The following is a 24,309-nucleotide window of genomic DNA, read 5'->3' on the forward strand; positions in this document are numbered from 1 at the left end:
GAGATAGAGTGAGGGCGAGAGATAGAGTGAGGGCGAGAGATAGAGTGAGGGCGAGAGATAGAGTGAGGGCGAGAGATAGAGTGAGGGCGAGAGATAGAGTGAGGGCGAGAGATAGAGTGAGGGCGAGAGATAGAGTGAGGGCGAGAGATAGAGTGAGGGCGAGAGATAGAGTGAGGGCGAGAGATAGAGTGAGGGCGAGAGATAGAGTGAGGGCGAGAGATAGAGTGAGGGCGAGAGATAGAGTGAGGGCGAGAGATAGAGTGAGGGCGAGAGATAGAGTGAGGGCGAGAGATAGAGTGAGGGCGAGAGATAGAGTGAGGGCGAGAGATAGAGTGAGGGCGAGAGATAGAGTGAGGGCGAGAGATAGAGTGAGGGCGAGAGATAGAGTGAGGGCGAGAGATAGAGTGAGGGCGAGAGATAGAGTGAGGGCGAGAGATAGAGTGAGGGCGAGAGATAGAGTGAGGGCGAGAGATAGAGTGAGGGCGAGAGATAGAGTGAGGGCGAGAGATAGAGTGAGGGCGAGAGATAGATAGAGTGAGGGCGAGAGATAGATAGAGTGAGGGCGAGAGATAGATAGAGTGAGGGCGATAGATTTGTGTGTGCGGTTGGGTGTGCGGTTGGGTGTGTGGTTGTGTGTGTGGTTGTGTGTGCGGTTGTTGTTGTGTGTGTGGTTGTGTGAGGTTGTATGTGTGGCTGTCTGTGTGTGGTTGTGTGTGTTGGGTGTGGTTGTGGCTATTTGTGGTTGGGTGTATTGTTGTGGTTGTGTGTGTGTGGTTGTGTGTGTGATTGTGTGTGTGGGGTTGTGTGTGTGTGTGGTTGTGTATGTGTGGTTGTGTGTGCGTGGTTGTGTGTGCGTGGTTGTGTGTGTGTGTGCATGGTTGTATGTATGTGTGTGCGGTTACAGAAGGATGTACGTGGAAGAGAGCAGCAGATCAGCACAGCAGAAGAGAACAGGGAGTTAAAGAAGGAGGTGGTGGAAGAGAGCAGCAGATCAGCACAGGAGAAGAGAACAGGGAGTTAGAGGAGGAAGCGGTGGAAGGGAACAGCAGATCAGCACGGGAGAAGAGAACAGGGAGTTAAAGAAGGTGGTGGGGTGGAAGAGATCAGCAGATCAGCACAGGAGAAGAGAACAGGGAGTTAAAGAAGGAAGCGGGTGGAAGAGAGCAGCAAATCAGCACGGGAGAAAAGAACAGCAGATCAGCACGGGAGAAAAGAACAGGGAGTTAAAGAAGGAGGCGGGTGAAAGAGAGCAGCAGATCAGCACAGGAGAAGAGAATAGAACAGGGAGTTAGAGAAGGAGGTGAGGTGAAAGAGAGCAGCAGATCAGCAGAAGTTAACAGGGAGTTAAAGAAGGAGGCGGGTGGAAGAGAGCAACAGATCAGCACAGGAGAAGAGAAGAGAAGAGAACAGGGGGTTAGAGAAGGAGGTGAGGTGGAAGAGAGCAGCAGATTAGCACAGGAGAAGAGAACAGGGAGTTAAAGAAGGAGGTGGGTGTAAGAGAACAGCAGATCAGCACAAGAGAAGAGAACAGGGAGTTAGAGAAGGAGTTGGTTGGAAGAGAGGGAGGGCGATAGATAGAGGGAGGGCGATAGTTAGAGGGAGTGCGATAGATAGATAGAGGGAGGGCGATAGATAGAGGGAGGGCGATAGATAGATAGAGGGAGGGCGATCGATAGATAGAGGGAGGGCGATAGATAAATAGAGGGAGGGCGATAGATAAATAGAGGGAGGGCGATAGATAAATAGAGGGAGGGCGATAGAGTGAGTGAGGGCGATAGAGTGAGTGAGGGCGATAGAGTGAGTGAGGGCGGTATAGTGAGAGAGGGCGGTAGAGTAAGGGCGGTAGAGTGGTAGAGTGAGGGCGGTAGAGTGAGGGCGGTAGAGTGGTGAGGGTGTGTGAGAGGGTGAGGCTGAGGGGGTGTGAGGCTGAGGGGGTGTGAGGCTGAGGGGGTGTGAGGCTGAGGGGGTGTGAGAGGGTGAGTGAGGGTGAAAGGGTGAGTGAGGGTGAAAGGGTAAGTGAGGGTGAAAGGGTGGGTGAGGGTGAGAAGGTGGGTGAGGGGGTGTGAGGGTGAGGGGGTGTGAGGATGAGGGGGTGTGAGGATGAGGGGGTGTGAGGATGAGGATGAGGGGGGTGAGGGGGGGTGTGAGGGTGAGGGAATGTGGGGTGAGGGGGTGTGTGAGGGTGAGAGTGGGTGTGAGGGTGAGGGTGTGTGAGGGTGAGAGGGTGAAAGGATGTGTGAGGGTGAAAGGGTGTGTGAGGGTGAGTGGGTGTGAGGGTGAGTGGGTGTGAGGGTGAGTGGGTGTGAGGGTGAGTGGGTGTGAAGGTGAGTGGGGGTGAGGGGGTGTGAGGGTGTGTGAGGTGAGGATGAGGGTGTGTGAGGATGAGGGTGTGTGAGGGTGAGGATGAGGGGGTGTGAGGATGAGGTGATGTGAGGGCGAGGGTGTGTGAGAGTGATGGTGTGTGGGAGTGAGGGGGTGTGTGAGGGTGAGAGGGGGTGTGAGGGTGGGTAAGGGTGAGAGGGTGGGTGAGGGTGAGATGGTGTGAGGATGAGGGTGTGTGAGGGTGAGGATGAGGGGGTGTGAGGATGAGGGGGTGGGTGAGGGTGAGAGGGTGTGAGGATGAGGGTGTGTGAGGATGAGGGTGTGTGAGGGTGAGGATGAGGGTGTGTGAGGATGAGGATGAGGGGGTGTGAGGATGAGGGGGTGGGTGAGGGTGAGAGGGTGTGTGAGGGTGAGAGGGTGGGTGAGGGTGAGAGGGGGTGAGGGTGTGTGAGAGTGAGGGGGTGTGTGAGGGTGAGAGGGTGGATGAGGGTGAGGGGTGTAAGGGAGGGTGAGGGGATGAGAGGAAGGGTGAGGGGATGTGAGGGGGTGTGAGGGTGAGAGGGTGGGTGAGGGTGTGTGGGTGTGAGGGTGTGTGAAGGTGAGAGGGTGAGGATGTGTGTGAGGGTGAGAGGGTAAGTGAGGGTGAGAGGGAGAGAGTGAGCTAAGGGGGCGGAAGAAACGTCTGCAGGGGAACAGAGACAGAAGAGCGATGCACAGAGACAAAGGGGATGAGAGGAAAGGGCGAACGGGGGAGACACAATTGAAAGCTAAATGCAATTCTGCTGTCATTTACCTTGAAGCATTAGATTGGCACAATAACCAACACTGTCTTGGTTTCCTCTGCGTTGCCTAAATACATTTTGTATTGGGGCTTTTATCACTTAGAGAAGTGAGTAGAGCTGTTGTACACATGGCATGACTGAGCATATAAGGCCACCTATGAGACTTTGTGAATTCAACTAAATACATCTGTTCCTTGGTGGCGTTGTTTCATGGCGTGTATTAAAGTTTCACATTGCCATCCCACCAGCAAATTCTGCAGCCATCAGCCTATTCCATTGTTCGTTTTAGAAACTAGGCCAATAGTGAGCATAGGTTAATTAAAGTTTAAATGTATAGTGGGCACGCTAAAATGTTAATTAAAGTTTAAATGTATAGTGGGCACGCTAAAATGTTTTTATTTTGTGCTGGTTTGTAGCGTTAAGGGAAATGCGGGCTTTCAGTTTATGATGCGAGCTCACTCGCCACGGGGTGAACTGATTGCATTTGGCACATGCATTATGGAGTTTGTTATGGAGTAAATACACAAGCATTTGGCTGGCAGGAGCTATTGAGGCAGTGGGACTTTTGTACCCCTGGAGGTGTTCACGAGTTCCAGCACTTCATGGTGGAGTGGGGACTGGGAGACGCCTGGGAGCGGAGAGAGGAGGTCTGGCAGAGAAGGAAATGCTGCGAGGGAGGAGTCCGTATTGAAGAGGCATTGCAGCCTTGAGGGTGAGGTTGTGTTTGTGCGGGTGGCGGGGGGGCTCGATGCTTAGCAGGAAGGCGTGGGTGCAAAAAAAGAGCTTCAAGGAGCATGCCGCAGCTTGCAAAACAAAAGAAAGGCGGCTCTGCTTCATGCTCTGGTGAAACTGCCACACATAATGCACAGCCAAAAGCGATCTCTTTCTCAATGGCTTCGTTCCCATATGGGGAAAGGCACCGGAGAAAGGGCAAATTAAGTTGTGCAAGCCGCCGGGGAAGGGATGCCCCCTCTTGGCTTTTTCAGGTGAACATTCCAAGTGACTCCACTTACTTTGATGAGCGTCTGAAATGGTCGCCACTAAGCAGGTACCTCTGACGCACATTGCAAAGGCCTGACAAGCACAGCGGAGGAAGAGTTTCGCATGAGGCCACAGATTTATTTTATATCTCGCAATACCTGGCGGCAGCACAGCAAAGAATTTCAAAAACATATTTTTTTGTTTGTTTTGTGACGGAAGGAATAAGAACACATTCATCATTAAGTACCAGCGAAAGCCCCAGGTATTTGTAGGTAATGAATGAGAAAATGAAAAATATTACAGGGAGCTTCCAGAAATATCAAAACCGCATCTTATTATTTAACGGTAAAAAGATCGACCGCAAAGAAAATTAATATGTTGTACTTTATGTTGAACTGTCTCCTAAGATTGAGGTCGCACAATCATGGGAGGCCCCTGGGTGACCAGTGATGAAAGAGAGGGGGGAGGAGAAATCCGAGCAAGGCTGTGTGTGGGGAGAGAGGAACAGATGGCCGTGAAGCAGGGGGCGGGGCAGCGGAACCCTTTGAAGTGGCCTGGCGGCCGTGAAAGGAGGAATGCTGCTGCCAGGGGGCAGGCTCGTGCATGAGAGCAGGTCACGTGATTGTGATTCACGTGAACTGTCCAAAATCCTCTGGAGGAGAGCCCTTTGCCTGAAGTTTGGTTTCACTGCATTAGGGCTCTTTTTCTATTCCTGCGGAATAGGAAAGGGGCGAGCCCTAAAAAGGAAATCCGGCAATAATAACCAGCGAAATCAGGAAATTAAAATCAGCACGTAACAGTGCCTTAAGACAGTCACGCAGGCTTCCAGGGGAAGACCATGATCTAAACAATTTCAAGCAAGCTCAAAAAGCACTCCGAAATGCAATATTCATCGAGAAAAAGAAACGTTCTGAGCAGTTCTGGCTAAAACTGATACATGCAAGCAAAAATGATAATTCAAAGCCTTTTTGGTCACTTGTTAATTCTAAAATACACAAACAAGGAGGACAAAGCAGCGCTAACATCCCTGAAAGTGAATGGGTATCCTACATAATAACTCATTTTGATGAACCAGAAAAAGATGCCCTATTGGTTAGACCCAAACAAACATTAGAGTACCACCATCCGAATATGCTCAAAAAGCAATCTGAGTGGGATGACTACAAAAGAATAAGAAGAGATTCCTTCTTTTATTTATAAACCCCTCACTCACCAACCTGATTGGTGACATGCTTCATCATCGGGGTCCACCCTGATAGCCGAGTGCCATCAGGGTGTGCTGCGACACCTGAATTACAGTGGAGCTGGTATTTGTGTGAGTGGTGTAAACAAAAAAAGTGTTGAAAATTGTCCTGGTATAACTTGTGTGAAATACAAATTTATTTTCAAGCTACTAGACAATATTAAAAGAAAGGGTGTGGATACAATAAGGTATGTTATGACCAAGTGTATCACTATGTGCTAAGGCCTAGCACAATAATACACTATTGTCTAGTAGCTTGAAAATAAATTTGTATTTCACACAAGTTATACCAGGACAATTTTTAACACTTTTTTGTTTACACCACTCACACAAATACCAGCTCCACTGTAATTCAGGTGTCGCAGCACACCCTGATGGCACTCGGCTATCAGGGTGGACCCCGATGATGAAGCATGTCACCAACCAGGTTGGTGAGTGAGGGGTTTATAAATAAAAGAATGACTCTCTTCCTATTCTTTTGTAGTCATCCCACTCAGATTGCTTTTTGAGCATATTCTGATGGTACTCCTCTAATGTTTGTTTGATACTGAAACCCAGCGGACTAGGAGTACTCTCCATTCACTTTTGTGAATTTATTCCCTTACTCTCCCTCTTGTTTACCTATATACTATTGGTTAGACCACCAGCCATGGCTCTACAACCCAAAATATGCCAATTATCAGGCATAATGGATGTGAAGACACTAGGAATCCATGCCGAACTACACACAAGGGCAACATCGACAACCGATACGAAATCTCTGCCGCAGCCCATAGAAACAACACAAAGTGATCTGATAACCTTGGAAATTATCACGGAAAAAATCGCCCGAATTATAACAGAGGGCCGCTCAGACGGAGCGCCAGGGCCAAACGGTTTACCCCAGTCTCTGTTCAAACTGGACATAGAATTCTGGGCAAATAAGTTAGCACCTCTTTTTTCCTATTGCCGGATTAACTCTGTTTTACCGGAATCGTGGCAAGGAGCCATTATACATCCAATCTATAAAGGCGGCAAGAGATCGGACCCGAAAAACTATAGGATGATCACCCTACTGGACGTGGTATCGAAATACTATGCTAAATTGCTCCTTCAAGACCTGGCGTCGTGGGCCGCAAAAAAACATCTCCTACCCTTCAACCAGACAGGATTTGTGCAAAAATCAGGCACCATAACAAACTTGCTCGCAATCTCTGTCCTGCTAGATAAAGTGTCCACCTCAGGAACGCTAATGCATGGCTGTTTTGTCGATTTTAAGGCCGCCTTCGACCGCGTTCCCAGAAGCAGATTATGGCTCAAACTGCAGAAATGGGGGATTCCGCCAACGTTACTACAAGCCATAATCGCGCTACATTCCAACACATGGATTCGTATAAAACTTGGGAATGGATCACACATTTCAAGGAAAATAGAAACAACTCGTGGAGTAAAGCAGGGGTGTGTGCTGGCGCCCCTACTTTTCAACCTCTTCATTTCCGATCTGTCAGAGTTACTTGACAAAGTTAACTCTCATCCTCAAACTCGCTGGGACAAGAGTCAGTAACTGTCACACCAGGGTGGGTCTGCAGATACTACTTGATCAGCTGTCCTTATACACCATCGAAAATGATCTGGAACTGAATCTAACCAAGACAAGGGCAATCACCTTTGGGCAAAGGAAATATCAAGGTGGCGGGTGGCAATACAATGTCAAAAACGTTGACAGAGCCCTTTCTTATAAGTATTTGGGGGTTCACCTGGACAGAAGGGGAACATTTTCTAAACATAGAGACGAGGTAGAAGCTAAAGCCCTGACAATCCAAGTGGCTTTTAAAACCCTTGTAAGACATCTGTCAGGTCCTAGTATAACCCCATTTATAACTGTAATGAAGGCAAAAATCATCATTTCCTCACCTACAGCCAGGAGATCATGCAAGGGAAAAACAAAAGTCATGTGAACAAAATAATAACAAGAATATTCAAACAGGTATTGGGCTTACCTAAATCCTCCTGCCCTGCTCAAATACGTCTTGAATTTGGTCTTCAAGACCACCAAGCAATAGGGCGTGGAGCGTACATTAGGCTGTGCAACAAGTTGCGTAGCTCCAGAGAAGGAAGCCTGGAGGCCCTTTTGTGGCTGGAAATCACAGCGGGTCAAATCGGTAGCTTACACCGGCGCTACTTGCAGGATTCTTTACAACTCCTCGATACAGAAGAAATCTGGACCTCTAATCCATCGCAGCAGACACTTAAAACCCATATCAAAAGAAACGTCCGCCTCTGGTCCTTTCACTCGGACAGAGCCCAACTGGTTCAAAGTAAGCATGCCTGGACAATTGTATCAGGATTTAAGCCAGGGATTATGGCACCACATCTGTCATGTACCTACTCAGTGCTGTGGAAAAAAAGATTTTTGGCCCTCAGAATGGGTGAATGGCCATTTCTGTATCACCTGCCAGGATGGCGATGTGCAAATCCCAATGTAACGTGCAGGGGCTGCGGGAGCAGTACAGAAACAATCGAGCACGTGGTATGTCTTTGTCCTGCAGCTCATGACGATCGAAGGAAATTGTTAAAGAGCGAATGGAACAAACTTTGTATTCTTACATGCCATCAAGCTATTCTTGCATCAATGAACCCGGATAATCCACAGCTTAACATCAGGTTCACCAAGTTTGTTACAGGAACAGCAAGAAAATTTACAAACCGTGAGACCCTGTAAGCCATCAACGGTTAACGATCAAAAGACAGACGAAGCCCTGCTCTCCTCTTGTACTCTTTTCCGATTTGCATAGTCCTCTGTACTACACAAGAATATCTGACAACGGCCCTGCGTACGGGTTGACTTGTTTTTCCTGTGCATCCCTGGAATCCTTTGAAACACTGTATGCAGGGGGTTCATTACATAAATGGATTGTAACCCCAGGATCCTCACCACAAACACTGGGCTATATTATCAAAGTTATTAATTGTTGCTTCTTAATAGCAAATTCCTGCCTGTGGTTCGAGTAGATGGAAAAACTAGAATGGATAACTATGGTTTACAACTACTTTTATAAATAGGTTTTTAGGATTTTAAATCATTTTCTGATGAATGTTATCTTTCATTCCCATCGTGATGGTACAAATGTAAATATTTTAATAACTATTCATGACATATGTTTTATAATGCTCGCATGTTCACCATTGTAATGATTTTTATTAATCAAACAATAAAATATACTACTCAAATCATAATGTGCATGTAATTTAATGCAGGCTTGTACTGAAAACCAGAGGGGCTCTTTCAGTGCAGGTTTGAAGTGGCCACAAATATTTTAATTGAGGGCCTACTCCACAGTGTGATTTTGTACACATTGCATCCTGTCATTGAGCTTTTCGGATAATGCTTGTACACAACATTACAGTAATTCACCCGAGACAAAACTAGGGTCCTGGTCAGTTCTATTTGATCTGTTTGAAGGAGTGCTTGGATGTGGTCTTGAGCACATTAAGCAAGAAAAAATGCTACCAATGTTGCAAAGGCTTTGTGAGCGCTCCAGCAACTGTCACTTATTTTTTTAGAGGACTACCATCTCACAGCAAACCAAGGCATATGCCAATTTGTGATAGCCTAAGACAAAGACAAGATAAGTCAACAGCCAGAAGGTCAGAGTCATGCCTTTTATGGCAGAGTCTATGCTTCCACAAATAAGTGACAAAAGATTCACACCTTTGGAGCATACCATTCCAGTCAGAGGACGGATGAAGTTATTTGCGCACCAACTTTAAGACATAATCTCAGATCAAGGCAAGGTGCTTCAGGTGGCTAGTGCATGACAATCTCAAGCAAACCATGCGACAGGTCCAACAGAGGAGATGATTCTAGTATTTCAGAATACACTTTCAAGTAAGTGGATGTCTCAGTCTCTAAAAGTGAGCACTGTAGTGAAGTTATTTAATGTTAATTAATTCCTAAAGCGCACAAATACCCGAGGGTGTCTTGGCGCTAATTGGGTATGGCAGTATAGGCAATAGCAAGAGAGGACTAGGTATTTAAAAGCCAAGTTTTTAGCAGTTTCCTTAAACTCAGTAAGGTGGGAGCTGCTTTGTTATTTATAGGCAGACTGTTCCAGCGTACCGGGGCTTCGGAGGAGAAGCAACTGCCCCCCAATTTGAGTCTCTTAAAGCTGGGGCGAGTGACCATCAAGGTATTTTTAGATTGTAGGTCTCTGCTGGGTATGTACCAGGAAAGTGACTGTTTGAGTTAACTAGGACCTGAGTAATGCAAGGCCTTATAGGTAAGGCACAGCACCTTGAGTTTGATTTGGTGGCTAACTGAAAGCCAATGGAGTCCCTTAATGGAGGCTGAGACAGGATGGAACTTGGGCAGATCAAGCATAAGTCTTGCTGCCACATGTTGCACGCTCGTAGTTCTTCACGTACTGTTTTTGGAGCTTAACATACAGTCCATTACAAAAGTCCAGTTTTGTGAGAATTAGTAAAGAGATAACTGTTTTTCTAGAGGTAAGAGGAATGAAAGGAAGAATCTTCTTGATAATTCTTTTGTTGAAACTGGAGGAGGCGACTGAGCTGATATGCTTATTGAAGTTCAGCTTGTCATCAATAGTTATGCCTAGATTTTTCGCTCTTTGGACCGGGATGGGGAGAATTCCTAACTCTGTTGGCCAACATGCTGGGCTCCAGAAATGTGGTTTATTGCCGAAAATAATGACCTCAATTTTCTCTGTGCTTGCCCATCCAATTGCTGACGACTCTCATACAGTTATAAAACTGGAAAATGATGACTTCCACATTGTTTGAGGCCGACGCAACAATCTGCATGTCGTCCGTGTATGAAGTGGGGGAGAACCCAAAGACTAATCAGGGAGGCCAGTTCGATAACATATAGATTAAAGAGAGACGGACCCCCCATTGAAGAGATAAGGACTTGTATGTGAAATTCTCCAACATGACTGAGTGCTCCCCGTCCGTAAAAAATGATTGAAGCAAGGCAAGTTCTTTGTCAATGATGGCAAGTTTTTTGAGGTGACCAACGAGAGAGGCATGATCAACCCTGTTGAACGCCACCGACAGGTCCAGGAGGAGAAGTGCTGCATTGCCTCCTTTATCCAAGATGGTTCTTAATTCATCTGTGGTCTTTATTAAAGCCGTCTCCGTGCTGTGTTCGGCCCTAAAGCCGTATTGGGCAAAATCCAGTAACTGATTGTCCTGAATAAACTGTGTTTGTTGTAAATTAATACGTTTTTCCACTGTTTTTGCTGGAAATGGTAACCTTGAGATAGGACGATAGTTAGCTGAATTATCTGGGTTAGGTTTCTTAAGGAAAGGTAGGATGGAGGCCTTTTTCCACAAATCTGGAAAGGTCCCGGAGCTAAACATCCAGTTAAAGATGTTAGTGAGATAAAAAGCAATTGGAACCAGAATCTGTTTGAGTATAGAGGGGGGACCGAGATCATAAGGTGACCCCGATTTTGTGGAATTTAGTAGGATGAGGACTTCTGCAGCAGTGGTAAATGAGAATTGGTTGAGCTTAGGTTGAAGGCTTTTGCCAAGGGAATTGGGGTCGATAGTGGAAGCTTGAGCTGTAGTGGAAATAACGCTGAGGTCGATGGTTCTAGAAGTAGTGAGCGGATTGTTAATTTGTTTAACTTTGTCACAGAAGTGAGAGGCTGTTTTCTTGGAAAAAGATTGACTGTTGTTGCTGCCTTTATTCTCTTGGGCTTTGGTATGTCTGTTCATAACTTGAAAAAGTTCTCTAGCAGAATGCCTGGATGTTTCAATTTGTTGTGTGAAATAAGTAGATTTTTCCTTATAACTGGCCACAGAGCATTTGTAAATTACTTTATCAGAAGAATTGTAATTTGATCTCCATTTCCTGTTGATCTTCTACAGTTCTGTTTTTCAAGACAAAGAGTTTCTGTGAACCTGGGAGCTGATTGTTTAGATTTGAAGTTGGCAATGGTGGCATCATGCTTTCACCTGGTACCCCATGCACACATATGGGAGCATTTCAAGGGTGGTTCACAAGACATAGTCTCAGGCTCTAGGGTACTGGAAGGATCTAGTGGTTGTGTCACCGATGATGCAGACAGTGGTGGACACCACACAACTTGGATGGGCATGCATTTTGCAGGTCTACGGGCACATGATTTGTTTTTTGAGAATCGCAAAACGGGATGTAATAAACAATTTGCAAATATTTAGCGATGCCTTGGAATTCCTTAATTACGATTCCTATGGGCCTAAAGGCCCATAGGAATGAATGGAAAGACATTCGCAATTTGTGAGTACCCATTAGGTACTCGTAAATTGCGAATGCAATTTCAAGGATGCATGGGTATCATAAGGACACCCTGTTGCACCACTGAAATGAGCATGGGTGCACATGTGGCGCACATTCATGCCCTAAGGGCATGTATGCACGCCACATGGCACTTTGAAAAATGCCAAAAAGTGAATTTTTCAAAGAAATAGCAAATTACCACCAACTTGAAGTTGGTGGCAATTTGCGATTTCTTAAGGAGAAACCGCACAACTTGGGTGCTTTCTACATCACATTTAAGGAATCGTAATTTGCGATTCCTTAAATGCTTTTGCAAAATAGAGAATCGCAAATTTTGCGATTCCCTATTTTCCATTGGCCTATTGGGATAACACATCCCAAAAGGCTTTTTCCCATTCGCAAACGGGCCGATTCTGAGAATAGGCCTGTTTGCAAACGGTAAATGCGCTTCAAACATATGCCCCCTAGTTCACACAAAATTACCATTACAAAAGGCACCTCCAAAACAAACTTCTGTTCACATCAGGTCATTGACAGACAACTGACTTTCATGTCACATAGAGGCTCATCAGTATGTCCTTAATCTCCAAATAATTTGTGTAGCTCTGAGTACTTTGCAGTCTCACCTGCAGCTGGGAGTTTGTGCAAAAAAACTACTTGAGAACACATGATTCTTATGCACACAGGAGGCAACATAGAGATGCAAGTGATTGTGAGATATATATATATCACATAGTGGTAGTCTGCATTTTTGCACAGTGTGGCCCATCTTCAAATTTTTTATGCAACTATAGAGAACAAAAAGGCTGCGACAATAGTTCTAGAGATAAACAGGTTGAGCAGTGGCAGCTGCTATCAGGGGAAAATGGCGGGGCAGTGCGAAAGGGGGGACATGCCTGACATCTTCCCCCTCTTCAACTCTGATGATGCTCACACAGGCTCCCAGACTCCCCTGCGCCAATCCAAATGCTACACTCACGCTCGTATTACCCAACATGAGCGAAGCGTAGGGATTGGGCGGACCTGGCTGGTTCCCCACTCCAGAAGGGACTAGGAGCCTGTGCTCCTGAGCCCTGATGAAATCTCCAAGCAACAGCCTGGAGATATCCAAGTGCACATTGGTTTGGCTGGCCTACAACATGCATACTGGCAGTGCCCTGAGCCCACCACTCCTCCTCCTCCTGCTGCTGATGACCCCACCCTCAAGACTCCGCTGCGGCTCCGGAGTAAAATAAAATGAAAATAAAGCAGTTCTATAAACTGCTTTATTATCATTTTATTTTAAATGCATCTGCTGGTTCCAGCAGTGGGATGTGAGAAAGTGGCATCTTTTTGCATGGTATGCCCCCACTTTTTGCTGAATTGCTGATGTACTTTGACTGAGTGTTTTCTTGACTCCTGCCAATCAGGTGCACAGGGACTGTGTTCCTTCCCTAAAACTGTATTGAAAGCTAAACCCAATTGGCATCTCTGGCCACATGTCAGCCCCTGGTTAATGGTACCCTCGGTACCCAAGGCACTGTGACCAGAGAAGACCCCTAAGGGCTGCAGCACTTATTGTGCCACCCTTAGGGGCCCTGTACCCTGACACACACACACTGCCTTTGCAGGCTAAGTGTCTTGGTGCAGAACAAAACAAAGAGTCGACATGGCACACATCCCTGTGTGCCATGCCCACAACGCACTGCCCTTGCATACCTCAGTTACCCCTCTAGCTGGGCGCTCTATGCCAGTGGTGTGGGAACAGGTGCATGAGCCCTGTACCCATACAGTACCCAGGTCCATTCCTGGGCACTGTAAGTGCAGTGCTGCTATTAAGAGTATATGGTGCTGGGAGGTCGTCATCACAAACTCCACAGCACCATGATGGCTACACTGAAGAATAAGAAGTTTGGTATCAAACTTCTCAGCACATTACATCCACACTGATGCCAGTGTGGAATTTAATGTACAATGCACGACAGAGGGCAACTTAACGTTGCCCCCTGAAACTAACCCACAACCCGTGTCCTGACTGAGAGGCTGCCTAGGCTGCCACCCAGCAGACATGTTGCTGGACTCCTGGGTAGAGAGCCATCTGCTCTTGTGGGCCTGCAACAATGCACATCCTGGGGAGAGGTGCTAGGCCTCCGCCCTCGGGATGGGCAGGGGGAGCTTCAAAGGCATGCCGCCTTTGTGAGCTTCTCCACACCACTTGCTGTACTCAGCAACTGGCCCCCACCATTTCTGACCCCTACTCTGGTGGGAAGACAGGCGGGAAAACCTAAGTGAGGAAAGGGGGTGTGCCAGCCTCCTGCCAACCCCACCGGTGGGGGAGGCGAGGTGAAGCACAACTTCGGGGTCTCGGCATCTTGAGGATAGGGAGCACTGCCCAATCAGAGACAGGCTCCTGCCCCCCCCCCCCCACAGGACCCCGATTCCGAAACTACAAGAAGAAAGAAGACCTGCTGTGCAGCTGCTAACAAGAGGACGATACCAACTGACTTGGCCACAGCCCTACAGGCCTGTCGACCCTCGAACCTGCTTCTGCTAAACCCCAGCGTCTCCTGTGGTCAGCAACCTCGAAAACCCCAGAGGACCTGACTGCCTTGCTCATCCAAAGACTGGGACTCCCACGAGCCGTGGTTGTGCTCAAACAGCAACAACCCCTGGCGCCAGCCAGGAAACGCGAATCTAGCACACTCTGCACCCGCCGAGCCCGGCCCGTGCCTGAGTGAACAAGGACCACGAGGACGTCCCCCCAGCGACTGTGACCACAAATCCAGCACCCCAGGACCCTCCTCGACGCTCCTGACGACGCCTGCAGCCTCACAACCTGGGACCCCTCCAACCGCAACCAGCTGAGGGTAAGATTTCCCGACACCGAAAGACACCCCTGCACCCGGCGCCCAGCGGCCCCCTGTGCCCACCTCACCTACAGCTTCCCAACTTACCTCTCGAAGTGGTGGTCGCACCTGAAGAATCTCTGTACCCGAGCTTGCAGGATTTGTTCGTCTTGCAGCTTTCCCATTGAAATACATTGGGCGCCCGAAGGCCCAAAAGTACCCTGCACCAGCCGCCCGAGTGCCACTGGAAGTGCAGCATCTGTTCTATCCTACTTCCCCACTTGCCCTGTGTAAGTGACCAGGAGCTCAGCTGCCTCAGCCACGTGGCCTGCCTAGCAGCCACCAACCAAAGGCCCCCGTCCGCCATAGGCTAACATTGGGCCTACTCTCTCTGCACCTGGCTGCCCCTGTGCCGCTGAGGGTGTAACGACTGTACCTACCTGACCCTGGGAGACCACTGAGTCTTACCCCTGAACCTTAACTCTGCCAGTCAAGTACTTACCCAAAGACTGATAACTTTATTTTCTCCATAGGGTAACATTGGCTGGTTTCACTTGGAAATCCTTCTATGTGTCGAGTTTTGAAACTTTTTAAATATTCCTTGAAAATCGTCCAATCAACGTAAACGAAATTATTCACCCGTTACCAGGAGAGATCCCAGTGCTGGATCTTTGTGCCTAGCACTGACCCTCAAAAGTAATTACAACTGTGATTTTCCGATAACCTGATTTTCTCCCATAGGATAACATTGCTTGGTTTTTACCAAAATTTCTTTTGTGTCGATTTTCTAAACCTACAAATATTCCTTAAAAATCGCCTGTGTAACAAAAACGATTTCTTTCAACTGTTTACTGGAAATGCACCAGGGCTGAATCCAGGATCCAGCCTAGAGTAAGAAAAACATTTGTAAAGTGTTTTTATTGCATTTACTTAACTTCCCATTGAGCTCAATGTTAATTGTGTTTAACTTGTGTTGCGTATTGCCGCAACTGTATCTATTGCATTTAAAAGTCTACTACTATTGGAAAGTATTCAATTGCAACATCTCAGTCTGAGAAAGTATTTTTACACCTACTTGTGGTTCTAAAATAAAACAACAATATATTTTTATATACAAAACAATTGGCCTAGAGTTCAGTTCTTGAGTGTGTGAGACCATTTGCTGATTGAGGGTGTACAACAAATCCTTTACACTGTCCTCTGATACTGCCTTACTGCTCGACCAAGCTACCACTTTAGAGAGTAAGTTTATATCTAACTGTAGCCTCTGCCAAACCTCTGGGGACTGTGGACTCTGTGCACACTGTACCTTACTTTGGAACAGTATATACAGAGCTACTTTCTTACATGGGGCGACGCACCTACGCCATAACAGAGGAGCTGCCCCTGGGGTTGAGTCTTGGGGCAGGTCACTGTTGACCAGTCAGTGCAGGACTTTCGCATAGGCAATTCACCCAGCTTTGTTGAAGCCACTGGTAGTCAAATCAAGCATACAGACCACAAGTTTGGCAGCCTGACTCTTGATGTGTTAGAGTTTGGATATTTTGAATCCAGTACAAAACTCATGGCTATCATAAAGAAGGAGCATAAGCTAATAAAATGGCCGCGTTGTCCAGCCAATTTAAAAAAAAAAAATTGTTATGATGTCAAGTACGACACCTTTCAACTTTTCCTGCATCCATCTAAAATATATTTCAATACTTCCTACACTCATGGGGGGAGTTCAACATATCTTAAGACCAGTGTACAAACTTTTTGTTGTTTCGCACAGCACTCTTCAAAAACATTTATAAGGCAACAAAATGTCTTCCCGTAGGTTAGCTGTGTTAACATGTTTTATGTATCCACCAATGCAGCTTTTGCATATCTCATCCCTAAACATTGGATGGACAAGGTAGCTTTCTAGTGGCTAATACTTCCTTACAGTGAGCCAAAATCTTGCACTTGGGTAATGCCAGTCATACTGCAGCTGGGCATTTCCTACGTTGGTTGTGAGACAGATTCGTCTGTATTGCATAGACAAAACTAAACCCACAAAGAATAATCACTAGATTTTCCTCTTTGATGATCCACAAGTAGTTGGGAAACTTGTCATGAAGGAAACATTTGTGTGATGATTTGGGTGTTAATCGATGGCTAACAAAGCCATTCACTTTAGCCCCAAAGCATCTCTTAAAAGGGGCAAAAGGAGCATTATTAGCTTCAACTGGGAATGTTTCTTTGTCAGACACATGCAGGATTGAGACGTTATTCTTTCTTCTTATTTACAAGGTATTGGCCAATAGGTATTCAGGCTAGAGGTCACAGTGGATCAGACAGAATTGGAAACATGTATTTGCTTCTTCAGTCATTCGTCACATAACTCGTATGTGGGATAGTGCTTTGAGTTGATGCATTACACTTGAATTTACTATATGCTGATGCTGCAAAAGGGATTTACATGGCACCCTCCCACTTCCTCAGTTAAGAGTAATAACCTACTTTTTATTCTTCATCCTTACATTCTGATAGGAAAAATGTAATCTGAAGCTGTTAACATTTATTGTGGGGCACTATGGCCTCAGGAGCGATTTCATAATGATATTCATTCCCCCTGTTTTTGGTCCCCATAAACTTTAAATTCATGTCAACAGATTGATTCTCCAAGTTCATGATTCTCCAAGTTCAAATAATTAATGGCAGAATACTGTGTAAGCCTGTAAAACTATACCAGTCAAATTCCAAAACCGGTGTTACAGGTAAGTAACGTTTTCAGTGCTTCACAGAAGAGAGCAAATATCCTTAATGACCAAAATGTTTATTCAGCAGACCTTTCATGACTTTTCTGAACTTGTTGATACTGTGCACTTTGGAGTGGGTCAACAAAACAATCATGCTAGTATTTAATTTGTCATTTTTGCAGGTTTGTTGTGATTATTGCAGCAGATGTACTACAGAAAAGAAGGGCCAATTAAGATTTGCACTTGTCCCTTCAGTGACCAGGGATCAATAACTTAGTTAACATGCCCCTTAACAGAAATCAATTGTGTGAAATTGTAAGAATTGTTATAAAGGGACACACTAATAATCCCTAATGAGAAGAATATGTGCACTTTAAGTAATTGTTTTTCTTTTTCATCCTTTTAGCCAAATTGTTATGCTAAAATCATTACTGTGGAGTCGCAGAAAAAAATTGTCATCTACTCGAAGCAGCAAATTAATGTGAATGAGGAAATTACATATGACTACAAATTTCCAATCGAAGATGTGAAGATCCCCTGTTTGTGTGGGGCTGAGAACTGCAGAGGAACACTTAATTGAAAGGTTCCATCTAATATTGCACCTTCAGCCATGTTGGACTGTAATAAACCAGGTGTGATTGCACTTTGCCAAAAAGAAAAGGAAAAAAAAACATTTCGCACTTCTCTTGGGCTCACAAGCTAAAACGCACATGTACAATAAGACTGTTTACGATTAAGGTGCTCTTCTTATTTCAATATGGAAGCAAAATAATTTAAAAAAGGCATCTACCACTTTGTGACACAACAGTACGCAGACAAACATTAGTTCTCATTGTCATTGCCACCGTTAATCCTTCTGGTTGCTTACGGTACTTCCCCCACCCCCTCCCCCCCTTCTTCTCTTTGAATGCTGCTACGTTCCTCTGTTCTGTAAACACTTTCAACCTGAGCATGAAGACTGAAATGCCAGAAGAGCCGCCGGAGTTGGATGGTTTTGCACAGATAAACAAGCTGTAGGTGATATTAAATATTATGCAAGAGAGCGACCCTCTTAGTGTTGTATTAGACCTCTCACAAGCGCAATGGATGATCAGATCTGCCCTTAACAGTGTAATGTTTGCTGCTAAATTGAACTTTTGTAAGAGGTGGGCATAAAGCCTGGGTCAATAATGTTGAAATGTTTTAGAACATTTGATACAACAATACCTACCGGCAATTAAAGTATGGTGTTGTAGCCAGTTGTAAGATAAAGTGTTGCTTTCGATCAGTGCTGAAAGTTGATTTTAATTACCTATCTCATGTACATTAGAGGAGCTGTAGTTAAGTTACAAAAGTCAGTGTTGGGAACTGCCTTGGTCTTAAAGATACTGTACACTAACAGCTTTTTATTGTTAAAATCAAGCTATGTTGATCTGTTGTTCAAATCACGACCATAGTTCCTTTTCCTTTTTTTGCTAATTCTCAGGAGAACGTTGGCCTTTCTTTCCCTTTCAGTGCTCTGTTTAACATATCCGTATATCACTGCCAGATTGCTGTTTGAAAAGTGAAGTGATTCGACTGCTCTGTTTCCATGTGTATTATATGCTAAGTGCACTCCTTTGATACAGGTATTTTGGATCTTTAATAGAAAGAATTGCTTGGCATGGGAGAGACTGGGTTGAGTACTCGCTGTCTTCATGCCAGCTTTCTTTTAAGGAATTACCAATATTTTGTGTTCCTTTGAGATTTTTGAGTGCTTGGTGGTAGTGAAAAACATAACCAACCCATGTACAGCCAAACATAATCTGAATGAGCATCTGTGTTGACCCTCCTGGATATGGCTCTCATCAAAGACACTAGTGGTGAACAACTTTCTTAAGAGATCTTTGGTCGAGCTGGACAGTCCACCTATACTTTGCTAGAGGCAAAGGGAGATGAGCAGGAAAGTCGGGCATTTATTCTGGATATTTACCAGCGGTTATCCAGAAAACCAAATCCTCATTTATAAATGGTGTCAAAACACGTTCTAGCCGTTATAAATCAGGCTTATCGGGCTAATACATATAATTTCAATTCTATCCTTTTAAACGCAAGAGCTCCATTGAAAGGGATTCAGGTAGAGTAAGTACTTCACTTAAACCAGCTTTTTGTCCCTATCAGGAATGTGGTCAGCGTTATCAAAATCAACCAAAAGATGGGCATACCCTGTAGGTGTCGGGGTGAAATACTTTAATATAATTTTCTAATGAAATAAGCATGAGGACATTCAGATTTCGGCATGTTAGTTTTATAGATAACAATAAGAAATGGACAACTTTTTAATTATTTCCTGAATTCTAATCTTTATATTCAATTTAAGGGTGGTAAAATTGAGCATTACCAGCATTAATTGATTTGTTCATCTTATAAATTGTGTCGCAGTGCAAAACATTCCTTTCTTATCATCAATGTAGTATTGTGAAATTGACATCTTGTATGGACAGGCTAAATATTTGTGCATCTTATGACCTGACTATGGCATCTCTGACAAAAATTTCTTTTGTAGTATTTTGTCAGATAACATGTAGGTAAAGAAGCGTGAAACAAATTACGTAAGTGGCTTAAGCTAATATAAATCGGTTTGTGTTTTAATGTCTGTGTTGTCAGAGCCTCAGCAGGTTGTTTTTAAATGGAATCAACCTATTGATTAAATAATCCTCTATTTTAGTGGTTCAATGAACGAGCTTGAAAGTAGTGTGTGTGCTGGTACCAAAAAGGTTTTGTGTTCGATTTAGCTCCACTTTTTTAGTTCCTTGAAGAAAAACTCAATATGAAGCAAAAGGTTTGTTTTTGCTTTATCTTCGCAAGCTGCCCAGTGCTGTTTCTGTAGAGCACACAAACATGCTCCATGCCTACTATTCACGAATGCTTGAATATTGGGTTTGTAGGATTTTTTTCCATATGAAAGGAACTTTCTCTGTAAACTAGAACCTACCAGTGCCTTACACATGAATGACAGCTGAGGAGATGGTGCTTTCACGAGATTGTTGTCCCTCTTTGGGACTTGCCCACGAAGTCTTGAAGAACCACTCTTCATGGCGTGCCTGTTGAGCATATTAATTGAGTTGTATTTGTAAACTGAAACCAGCCTCAAAAGTATTAAATAGCACTTATTGAGTGCCTCGTGAAGAAGAAGGGATATTTAACCATAGAGCAGCCCAGTGCATCTGACCTGAAGGATGAAGGGCACTTGTTTTGGTAATGGAGAAACAGACTACTTGGTCGCAGTATACCATTGACTCCGTGCTTTGTGTTTCTTCTCCTATTAATGATGCTGATGTGAAGTGCTGTGTCTGCAATACAGCTGAGCTACACTTTGTAGACAAGAGCCCAATTCCTAGATGTGATTTTTGCACTTTTTGCAGCATTTACAGTTTATGCTATTTTAGGATGTTTACAGGTTTTGATAGTTGTATAAACATAATTTGCCTGCCGTTCTTTATATTGTGCAGAAAAGATTAAGATTGTTCCATTTTAGGAGTTGACGGTCAAACTGTATTTTCACTTATCTGCATTTTGGCTCAAAAAAATGTCTGAATCAGCACGCCTCAATCTAATTTGTAGCAGAATGGATGTAGACCTTTGGATTGCAGACAGGCCTGGTAGTGGAAGTTAGAACACCTAGTACTTAACTGAAATTATTATGGTATGTTTTTTATCTATGGTATTCCGAGGCCGTACTCGTAATCATAACTCAAGGGGAAAACCTCTGCCTTCAAATAAAAACAGATTATTGAGTTGGAGCCGCTACATTATGCTTCAGGCACTTTACCGGTCACACCAATTCGGTGTGTCTGATAGGTCCTTCTTGTCAAGGAAATGTGAAAGGTTCTTTTTACAACAGTAGGAATTGCCATCTTTTGTTCCCAATACAATTTGAACTTGTGGGTAGCATGTGCTCAATGATAACCACAAACTCTAAAAAGCTATATACCTCGTGCACACAGATATAAAAAAAGAGGCGGTCTGAATTTAGCATTTGTATTAAAGCCTCACAGAATCTTTTTACCAGTCCGACTATGTGGAAACTCAGTGAAGTTGAGCGACTCAGAGTTCCTTGAATTTCTCAGTGTCCTTTTTTAGCTTATGCTTAGCCACTGTCGCAGGTGTGGCTTTTTAAATAGGTAACCATATGATATTCTGAGGCGGAAAAATACCTGTAATAATTATTTTGTGTTAAAGGGCTGCTGTCATAGCACTGAGATTCCATGTTTGGGTACAGCATTCAGAACCTGCTATTGGCAAGTGTTTAAACTAGGGTATTGTCCAGTGCCTTGGATAATATGCATATGGAAAAGGGTTTTCATGCATGATTCATAATTCGGCCCTAGTTTCAAATAAAGGCCACGATTTAAAGACATGAGGGTGTATTCCTTCTTCCAGAGAGGATGGGCTTTTGTTGAAATCATCGTAAGCCATCACAAAATACATTATAGACCTACTGCAAATATCAACTCGTCCATCGTTTTTGTTGGTTCATTCTGTTTGCGCTTAGGCGTGTCCTTGTAAGCTAATTTGGCCAACTCATGCATACATTATTCTGCTCACTGTGTACCTAAATCTGAACGTGTTGCTCCCCATCTTCACTAGCTTTGAGCCGTAAACACATATTTTGGTTCTAGAACCGTGTTTGGTCCCAGTAGCAATTTCTCTTGTTAAGGTGGATAATTCCGCCCTCCCTCTTCCTCCAACCCCAACCCTTGCACCGCTTGAACTTTCCACCCACTGACAATATCATGCTAAGCAAAATCATACTGCAAGTCTACAACAAAAAAAGGTTGTTCAAATCTTGAAACGTTTTGCAGCAGGTTCAGTCCGAGATTGTGACAGCTTCACGGATATTTGCGTGTGAAAATAAAAATGATTATTAGGAGGGTTTGGAGTAAAACATAAACGCATCTTATGTAAATAGGCACACTAAGGTATTCTATAACATTGTTTCTTGTAGAAACAAGTTGAGTTTTTTGCTGATTTGTTTGTACTTCAAAAGTTTGTAAATAGTTTATTACGGTGAATATTGTAACTTGGGTTCTTTTTTAAAAGATAACAGCTCAGACTCATGGTGAGAGGAAAACACACATTTAATTGAGCTGGTGGCAGTTTCAGCTTGTGTCAAGCTTTGTATTATGTAAATTCTGTACAGATATTTTTTTTTTCGAAATTGTAGATCAAATTAGAAGCATTACAAATGGAAAAGATAATGCCAAGTTGAGGTTTTTTTTGCCAGTCCGAAACCTAATGTGCAAATTCTATTTATTGTAAGAGGGAACGTGTACAGTCAGCTATTTGTAGATGCCCTGAAATGTATTTAAACAGACTTGTAACTGGAGTTGAGATTTGTTTTTTATCTCCTTATTTGCCACTGTAGTATTTGTAAAAGTGAACAGAGACACTGTTATAAGGCAATCTAATTCTAATAAAGGGTCATTTTCGAAATCCACACCTAATGCTTGGAGTTTTGTGGTTTGATGAATACAGAAGTTGTGTGTTTCTAGTGTGAACGCGAGAGACCTTTATAGTAAAGACAGCTAACATCATGGCTTGCAATAAAATGCCTTCTTCTCAAGCCCATCTTTATTTTTTGTTCATAAAAATCTACTTTAAAATATTTTGGATTTTTGCTTCTATGTATATATTTATATAAATATATGATTTTAGGATTGTCTTTGCGCTTACAGAAGCGGTCTTCAATATGTATTTTGTTTGAAGAAAGTGTTTCTTGTGTATTTGTCTTGCTGTACATATTTGTTAATATTTTTGTGAAATAAATACTATGTACTATTGTATAATAGTAACTTTTATAAAGCAGACTATAAATATACTGACTTTTCTTACAGATAAATTGTTTTGTGGTTTATTATGACTGATTGGATGTACATTCGGTATGTTGTCATGATAACATGAGTGGTTACATGTAGCTGGGATGAGCACTGTAGCATTTTCACTTTCCTCCTGCAGATTAATTTAGCGCATTACTGAATTTTACTACCTTGAGTTTATACATGCAAAATGTATTTGACTCCATGGTTAAGGAACTATTTTCAGTTGCTCGCAAACGCAGGTGAGATTTGACTGAAAGACAAGTCCAGAGGTTCCTATGATATAATGTGATCCCACCAGGGCCTTTCTGTTGCTGCTTCTGATGCAGATGGTTTCTGATTGGCCAAATAAACAGTTGTGAAGGCTATGTTAATGGGCACACCTCCATCTCATCAGTTTCAGTTGTCGGAAACAAGGAAGGTTTATTCTTAAGAACTTTCTTAAGAAACACATTTTTAATGTCTTCAACTAAACACATTTAAATTTTGAATATCTTGAAGTCCAGAAAGATGCAAAATAAAATAAGATCAAGAAAGTTGGACTCAAGAGGATGTGGTCCACCGTTGTTTGTCTTCGATTCAAGAGGATTTCATTATATTTGGAATCCCTTCCAGCAGTTGAGTGTTGCATGTCTCCTATACTTCCTGATGGTCTGTTTTTTACCTCTTGAACAGATCTGTGGGTCCATCCATCCCTTCTATGTGCACAGATTGAGATTTGTGCAAATCGTGACTCGAAAAAGAAAGATTGTGTGTTAATTCCAGCACCTCACTTGTTTAGTTGTCATGAAAGGCATTGTATCGATGATGGCTAACTCTCCCGCATTTTAATCTTTAATAGAGTCACCAACTTGAATTTCCCCAGACAGTATATTGGGAATATTAAGCAACAGCAGTGTTGACAACATTCATGAATATGGGTACATCTTGTACTGTAAGCAACACAGCCATCTCGCGTTTGCCTTCTCCCCACCCTAGGAAGTGGAAGTACTCTTCTGTCCAGTCTCGAAGCTCATCATAACCATAACTGAGATTCTAATTGATGCTTACAACCACAGATTCTTCACCTTATGAACACCCCCTGGTACCCAACTAGATCTGGAGATTTTTCTCATCATTGTTCTTCCACACCAGCAGGTGGCTTTGTTTGGCGTAACATCGGCTTGGTCCGGCTCCCTGGAAGTGACTTTGAATCCAGAAATGAGCACCACCTCTGCACCTGTTGGTTCCTTACTTTGCATGCCTTCAGACATGGATCAGGTGCTTGTTCCCAAACTCTTTCCTAATTTTTGCAGACAATTTTTTTGCCACAAAATGTTTCTACGGTGTGCAAG

The 24,309-nt window shown here is 44.0% G+C and overlaps 1 protein-coding gene across 2 annotated transcripts in view; it reads left to right on the forward strand.

Annotated features, from left to right (window-relative positions):
- SETD1B (SET domain containing 1B, histone lysine methyltransferase) overlaps positions 1 to 18,389 on the forward strand; it is a 396,685-nt gene extending 378,296 nt beyond the window's left edge. The window contains exon 18 of one of the 2 annotated variants that reach the window (XM_078667538.1): positions 17,545 to 18,389. In XM_078667538.1, coding sequence (XP_078523664.1) covers positions 17,545 to 17,718 — 174 coding nt within the window. In that variant the 3' untranslated portion in view covers positions 17,719 to 18,389. The remainder of the gene's footprint in view (positions 1 to 17,544) is intronic. The other variant, XM_078667539.1, reaches the window with a different exon arrangement.
- The last annotated feature ends 5,920 nt before the right edge of the window (positions 18,390 to 24,309 follow it).

Source organism: Lissotriton helveticus, chromosome 11 (genome assembly GCF_964261635.1).
Source record: "Lissotriton helveticus chromosome 11, aLisHel1.1, whole genome shotgun sequence".
Taxonomy (NCBI): Eukaryota; Metazoa; Chordata; class Amphibia; order Caudata; family Salamandridae; genus Lissotriton; species Lissotriton helveticus.